The 7,836-nt window shown below is 35.5% G+C and overlaps 1 protein-coding gene across 2 annotated transcripts; it reads right to left on the bottom strand.

The window, feature by feature from the left end:
• Nucleotides 1-533: 533 nt before the first annotated feature.
• G6pc2 (glucose-6-phosphatase catalytic subunit 2) lies at nucleotides 534-7,836 on the bottom strand. Of its 2 annotated transcripts, XM_005315687.2 has the most exons (5): nucleotides 7,619-7,836; nucleotides 6,940-7,049; nucleotides 5,122-5,233; nucleotides 3,136-3,251; nucleotides 534-2,340 (listed from the first exon to the last, which is right to left on the bottom strand). In XM_005315687.2, exons 1-5 carry the CDS (start codon nucleotides 7,834-7,836, stop codon nucleotides 1,829-1,831), a joined length of 1,068 nt encoding a protein of 355 aa, XP_005315744.1. In that variant the 3' UTR covers nucleotides 534-1,828. The 2 variants fall into 2 exon arrangements, with proteins under 2 accessions (XP_005315744.1, XP_005315745.1); XM_005315688.3 differs by lacking the exon at nucleotides 3,136-3,251 and having other exon boundaries at nucleotides 2,192-2,340.

Raw genomic sequence — 7,836 nt, 5'->3', positions numbered from 1 at the left:
CATGCTCTACAAATACACTTGGGAAAGAGCCAATAATTGCTTTGGTTTTTAGAAGTTTCATTCTCCGAAACTAATCTCTTGTCAACTAGCACTTCCTTGAACTGTTATGTTTTTATAAACATTTATGGGTTCTTTCACATATTATCATCTAAAATTATTCACATACTGATAATTTTGAGGAAGGTTAAATAAAACATTGTGGTGGATCACAGGTCACTAATGTGTGTAGCAAAAACACACTCAGGATCCTTGTGTTTGCTTGGAGTGATGATACATGCCTGTGATCCCAGTAGCTTTCGAGGCCAAGGCAGAAAGAATACAAGTTGGAGGCCAGTCTGGACAACTAAGCAAGATCCAGTGTCAAAATAAAATTGATAAAAGCGCTGGGGATATAGCTCCATAGCAGAGTACTCCTGGGTTCAATCCCTAGTGTAGCAAAACAACAGCAAAAAAAAAAAAAAAAAAAAAAAAAAACCTCTTGGGCTTGATTGAAATGATAGTCATCAACTAAAAGTCCAGAATTATTAGACTCAATGAGGGAAAAACAACCCTTACTGAGAAGTTATTAGTACAATATTAATAGTCTATAATGAGTAATTTTCTAAAGTAAAGCTATAACTTTTCATCACAGTTCAGTATAGATCGAGATTAATCCAGCTAATAGATACAGGGTTGGAGCATGACTTTGAAGAAGGCACTTGATTTTCCTGGTTTTGAAAGATTGTCTCCTAAAAAATAGAATAAGGGAATGTCATAGTGAAGAGATAAGACTTTTTTGGCTAAATCACATTCTAACAAAATATCTTCACCAGAATTTATTGAAATATTGATAAGCACTACTCTGAAACAGAGACCAGGAGTTAAGAAGAGGTTCAAGTTTATCTTGAGGAGCCTGACCTGATCATTTCTGCTGAATGTGTCTATGTATCCATATTTGCAGCCATTTCTGGTCCCATCAAGATCCTGTATGTAGGTCATAAGTCAAAGTGGATGTGGCATTTCAATATAATTTCTGAAAAAAATAGCTATCTTGGGCTGGGGTTGTAGTTCAGTGGTAGAGTGCTCACCTCACATGGATGAAGCACTGGGTTCGATCCTCAGCACCACATAAAAATAAAATAAAGGTATTATGCCCATCTACAACTAAAAATTTTTTTAAAAAAATAGCTATCTCACATGACAATCATCATAGAGTGTAAATAGAAGCATTTATTATTACTAATTTTATCTCTTAAAAATGAAGAAACAAAACAGTATAATGGAAATATGTATCAGAAGATTTGGATTCTAACTCCTGTTCTAGCATGGCATAACTACAGGCAAGTTTATTTGACTTGCATATTCCTTATCTGAAAACTGAGGAGACAAAATTTGACTGAGATTACCATTAAAATGCCCACAGGAACCAGAAGCATCCAGGCCTTAAGATGAGAAAGAAATATGATACTGGGGCTTCTGATGAAGTGCTCAAGACTGGGATAAAATGAAGAGTCATTCCTATCTATGGGTACAGTGTTCAGTCCCAGTCAATTATCTGTAGGTGGGAGAATTCAGGCCGTGTGCTGCCATATTGTTAGATTTTCAAGAAAATACAGATTTTTTTTTTTGCAAATATTCAGCTTTTTAAATGCTGACAACAACAACAACAACAACAACAAAAAACAAAAACAAAAAAAAACACTGTGAAAGCCAAACTAAATCTATGTGAGGCTGACAGTTATTATGTCTGATGAGACATTATCATAGTCTCTCCCTTCTCCATGGTTCTACAAGTGGATGGAGGAGAAGGGATCCTGGAACTACAGAGCTTTAACTCTCTGCATACCTTCTATTTCATCTTCTTTTCACTTGGTTTCATTAACATATGTATACAATAGGGAATCAGAGCCACCACAGTCAGTGGGATGGATGCACTTTTACAGAAAGACAACATGTAAAATAAATGCTCTGTGTGAGTCGGGATCTTGATGAAGTGGTAGAGCTGCAGTGTGGTCAAAGAGGTTATGGCACAGAGCAACCGGAAGCTCGGCTTGTAGCCATTTTCCCCTCGGCAACTCATAAGGAACATCTCTGAGTTGATTGCAAAACCCAAGCCAAAGAGAACCCCAAGGTTTCTCACAAGTCCAGCAAAAGGCGTGGTGTCAATGTGGATCCAGTCTGGGTTGGCACACCACTTTTTGGCTATGGGCACAGACCATAGCAGGTCAATGTCCAAGAGTCTGAGAAGCAGGTAAAAGCCAAGTGCAAACAGGAAAAGGAAGAGGTTGGTCTTCAAGTACATGCTCAGGCTGGCTGTCTGGATGCCTGGAGTGTGTTCAAAGGCCTCTGCCACCAGCATGCCTGGGGATTGGAAAGAGACACTGATGATGACTGTGCCCTTGAGCTCCTCAACGCCCATTCCTATCTACAGTAAGAAATTTTGCCTTAACTTTCAATGACAAAAAGGTCTTAGACACTTAGGTTCTATGGATTTTCTAAACCCTTTTAAAGGCATTAAATGAAAACAAATATTTGCCCCATAGTCTTTTAACTATCCACATTAACCCCAGAAGGATTAGTCTATAGTCAATGGCCCTGAGTGACAACACATTTTATAGGCAGAGCACCAGAAACTAGGTGCTTATAATTAATATTTCAATTGCCATGGCCAGCCAGCTTAAAGAGTCTTTGAAAGATATGTGGCACTGAACATCAGAAACTCAATCACGGTGAATGTGGCCTCAGGGATTTGAAGTAGCAAGTCCAGTCCTGCAACAATCACTCCAGATGATTTGGAGAGTGTGTCTTGATTGCAAGTTACAAGGTCATTATTAAATCTTCCAAACCAAGACAAAAGCACAGTCTTTGAGTGAAGCTTTGGGAAATGGACTTAATTCTAGTTACACTTCATAAAAGCCTATCTTGCCATGCAGTTATGCATTTATACCATTGAGTGAGAACGTGTTATTGCCTTCACAGAGGCTGAGGTGCAAGCATTGAACTACTTAAGCTCCCTGGAGTAGCATTTAATATCAGTGGCTTGAAAGAACCACCTCTAAAATTGGAAAACTGACTACCAGGGAGAATTGAACACCATAAGACAAATGAAGTAAAAGCTTTCAAATGACACGACTAAAGATAAGTGATCATATTTACCACCAATTACTCCAAGAATAACTTGATGAGGAAAATGTGTTGCTATGAATACTCTGGAGATGCAGACACTGATTTGAATCAACCAGAAAAGACTCCAAAGAAATGACCAGGTTAGTCTACAATGGAAGAATAGATACAGGTGTAAAGAGCAAAGAAATTGCATCACTCATAAAATTAGGGGTGATACAAGATGATCCTTCTCAGAGGAATCTTCCAACTCCCACATGAAATGATTCCAGAGTCTTTTCTTCCAAATGTTTTCATGTACTACACAGAATTTGAAAAACTTTAACAGAGGTTTCTGTATTTCTCAATGCACTAAATTTAATCAATGCTATCTCTCAAGATTTTAATAATTGCTAAAAAGAAAGCCAATCTGATATCCTAGAAATAAGGAAAATTGTTTTAATGGAGAAACGTTAAAGGAAATTCAAGTTTGGGGAAATTACTAATATCCAGAATGACTTAGAATAAATCATATATTTATATTTATGATTGATCCTGTTATTTGTGCCTCCTCTCTACCCTCCTCTACCAGCCCCTCTATGAAGAAAACACACTGGCTAGAGGCAATTTCACAAACTCTCAAGAGTCCTGGCAAAAAGGGCCTAGTTTACATACTTTCAGCATGAAGCTGTAATGTCCAGAAAACTTACAAAATATTAAGATCTAATAAATGCATGCCATTAAAAAAACTAGCAGTATTAAGTTTCAGGAATCCTTAAATGGTTTGTTCTGATGACCAGACCAAAATTTGGTTATAGAAAGATTGAGGAATAAAGAGAAGGAGACTTTGGAGAAGGATGTAAGCTGGGGCTAGCCATGGTAAAAAAAAAAAAAAAAAAAAAATCATCAAGAATTTAGAGATGTTAAGGTAGAGAGTGAGCACTTGATAAATTTTTATAGATGAAGAAAGTATTGCAGTTATAAAAGTTAAAAGGGGTTATAAGAATTTTTCTTGGGGGGGGGAACACGTATTTTTTTTTAGGTTTGTTAATTGAAGGAAAGAATGAACTATAGAGACTTGTTTCTTAAATTGTTCAATACTACTCCCCAAAATGGAATGTGATAAATCTTGATTTTTTTTTAATTTTAGAAGAACTTTCACATAATGGTATATGTTATAATATATTGTATTTTTAACATTTTTTTATTTTTTGGTATACCTTTATTTTATTTATTTTTAGGTGGTGCTGAGAATCGAACCCCGTTGCCTCACACATGCCAGGCAAGTGTGCTACTGCTGAGCCACAACCCCCAGCTCTTATATTGTATTTTTTACAAAGTTTAATTGACACATTTTATCTCAGCTAGCCTGATAATTTATGAATAAAGCGGTACAAAGGATTGTTTTAATTATAAAGGATTTTAGGGAAAAAGAGAAGAAACAGCTCAGTCCCTAAAATGTGAGTGATTTGAAAGTGCCATGGCTTTCTAAACATTAAGAAATCTACTAACATGAAATCTACTAGCATTTAAATTTGATCTTGCAACTAGAATGTTTTCAATTTAAAAAATTGCACAGTCTTTAAAGCTAGAATATATGTAATTGATGTCAAAGTCATTGCCTCTTCAAAGTAGGAAGCACAATTTTACTAAATTGATGCATTCAAGAAGAATGATGATCCTTCAGACTTTCAGAATCTTAAAGCTAGGGCTTATGCACACAAAAAAATTCCTTATATAATTTCAGATGACTTATTTATAAGCTACCAAAATAATTGAATTTTGGAAACCCAAAGGCACATTTAACAAGCCATCAATCAGTTAAACATTTCCAACTCTATTATAATAAAGTGGCAATAGCTATAAGCTAATTAAAACATTATCTTAAGGCAAAATATTATATTTCTAGTTGTTTTGCTACTGTGGTTATGATGGAACAAGCACATTAAATTCAAGAACTTTTTAGTATTTTTATATACTAAAATGAAGTTTTAGTAAAGACTTTGCATATCCAATGTCATATTCTGGAATCAAGCTGACCTGTGCAGCGTGGTAGAGAACTCATCCATCCGGCTGACTGCATGACTCAGGGCAGCCGTTACCATGACATACCAGACACATGATGAGCCCATTGCATGACCAGACGGACTTCCTGCAACAAGTATCACCCATTTGAAAGGTGGTTAATTATCAATATCAGAAATGGACCTTAGAATAGCTATTGGTTACGAAAATTACAAATTACTCAAGAAACCCACAGGGTATAGGGTATATGAAACGTTTCGAAGGAGGTACAGATAAGCAAAATTGAGTCAAATCAAGCATTAAATGGTACTCTTTTTTGTTTGTTTTTCAGAGCTGGGGTTGTAGCTCAGTGGTACAGTGGTTGCCTAGCATGGATGAGGCACATATGAATTAATAAATAAAATAAAGGTCCATCAACAGCTAAAAAATATACTTAAAATTTTTTCCCTTGTTTTCAAGCTCATTGAATTCTAGACATCAATATATTCAAAGATAAGTAAGAACTCAGATTGTTTCACCAAAGTCTTAATACCACTCGTTCATTCTTCATATCTACTTGTATTTAATTGACAAGAAAATTACAATACTCATTTTGAATCTTGAATCAGTTTATTTTCCCTGAATTGAAAAGTCAAACTCTAAAACACATCATTGCTACACTGTGGTTTACTGATTAACCTACAAGTGACTGTTTTGTGCAACCAGCTACCCCTGTGTCCATTTTGCAGCCCCTGCAGTGAGAGGTTTTGTTATACAATGGGAGTGAGCAGCAGCTGTAAATGGGCCATTCATCCTGTCAGAAAAATCCTGAAGTCAGGTAGCCTCCCCACTCCCAGAATGTCTTTCCTATCATGCTTAGTTTTATTTTTACTCACTTTACTTTGATTTTGCCCCTGATTTTTTCAAGTAATAGACATTCGTTCTCGTTTGACATCAGTCTGTCTTTGAAAAATGAAGAGTAGAGTACTTGCCTAGCATTTGTGTGACACTGGGTTAGATCCTCAGCACCACATATAAATAAATGAATAGAATAAAGGTCCATCAACCTCTTAAAAAATTTAAAAAACAAACAAACGAAACAACAGCCTCTTTTTTTGTTAAACAAAGACAAAACCTATTTCATATCTGTAGGAATTTCCAAAGCCTTTTATATTCTTAACTGAATTGTATATCTCCAAGTGGTGAATAGGGAATGCAGTATTTCTTGCTTTTTCTTCCTTTCTTTCTCTCTCTTTCCAGAAAATGTTTCATAAGATGGAACAAATGCTGGAAAGTGCTAAGATAGACCAAAATACAATTTAAATAGTCTCCAAGGTTATCCATCCATCCATTCATTACACATTGCTTTTACAAAGATAAAAATGCACATCATTCTTGCCCTGATATATAGGTTACCTAAACACATAAAGAATTAATTATAGTACAGTATGACAAGTGATAGACATATGTATATTTTATGGGAACAAAAGAGACATTCAGAAAACTCATTAGGAACTCATACATTCACTCTATTCAGGGTTATTTTCAAAGGATGTCAAGTCACAAGAATTTCACACTGTGTAACTGGGGAGGTACACTATAACACCTTCTAATAAAACAATGTGTAAATTTTCTTTACATATGCATATTTTTTTAAAAGAAGAAGTATTCTTAATGGTGTTTGATTTTTTTGTTTGTTTGTTTTGGTGGTGGTGGTACTGATTGAACCCAAGGCCTTGCACATGTTCAGTATGTATTCTACCACTACCTTAGCTGCATCCCCAGCCCCCCAGTCTTTTATAAACTTCATTTCCGACTCTCTGTTGGAATATCTTCAGTCACAGCATTGCTTACCTGGACCTGTTTCACATGTAGTAGGGAACTGTTCAAGACATGCACTTGAGTGATTTGGGTGAATCTGAGTTTCTTGGATCCACCAATAAGGCCGATGACCAAATAATATCCTGTATTTAAGGAAATATAAGTATTCACATATTTTAAAATGCACAACTATTACTTAACTGAAGGCTACCTATTTTTGCCTATAAAAGTGACTTGAGCAGAAGGTAGATGGGTAAAGGTCACAGTTAATAAACTCTGAAAGAACTTGGGTTCTGGTCTCTCATTCTAAAGGATGGTAGTCATTTGAGTTTCAGCACTCTAGTCTCCTATAAATACAGGAATTTTTTTCCTTGTAGGGAAGTCCTTTGGGTGCTTTGTTTACTTAGAATGGAAATATCAAAGTGGTCCCTAGAATCATAAACCTGTTCATAATGATGCTGCTCATTTAATTAACTTCTTGATTAATCACAAAATATGTGTCACAGAGTTTTGGAATTTACTTGTAAGTTGGTTAAATCATATATTTCTATGCTTTTTGCAAGTTCTGCTTATGAATTTGGTGTTTTAAGTTAACTGTACATTTGAAAGATTTTTCAAGTAAAACTATACACATCTGCAATTTGATCATTAAGCCAAAGCCACAAATTTAAGAATACGTTTTAGGAAAAATGAAATAGAACAGAAGTCTTACCATTTAAATATAAGATTGAACCAATCCCCAATGACAGCTACCCATATCATTTTGGTTCCAACTGTCTGATTAAGTTGAAACCAAAGTGGAAAATAAATAGAAAAGATATTCCGGGGGTCTCCAACATTGGACATGAAATTTAGAAACTCGTAGTAAGCTCGGTAGTCCTTCTGCAAATGCTGAATAATGAGCACTCCATTTCTATGAAGAAAATCCAT

This window comes from Ictidomys tridecemlineatus, chromosome 7 (genome assembly GCF_052094955.1).
Source record: "Ictidomys tridecemlineatus isolate mIctTri1 chromosome 7, mIctTri1.hap1, whole genome shotgun sequence".
Taxonomy (NCBI): Eukaryota; Metazoa; Chordata; class Mammalia; order Rodentia; family Sciuridae; genus Ictidomys; species Ictidomys tridecemlineatus.
Note: the sequence above shows the minus strand (reverse complement) of the source record. Positions and strands in the feature narration are given on the sequence as shown.

What these genes read in the sequence shown, in the direction of transcription:
- G6pc2 (XM_005315687.2), bottom strand. Translation starts at nt 7,836, where the DNA reads ATGGATTTTCTTCATAGAAATGGAGTGCTCATTATTCAGCATTTGCAG. An exon ending in TTCAATCTTATATTTAAATG is followed by an intron (nt 7,050 to 7,618) that starts GTAAGACTTCTG and finishes CCTTAAATACAG; the next exon opens with GATATTATTTGGTCATCGGC. An exon ending in TACATGTGAAACAGGTCCAG is followed by an intron (nt 5,234 to 6,939) that starts GTAAGCAATGCT and finishes TACTTGTTGCAG; the next exon opens with GAAGTCCGTCTGGTCATGCA.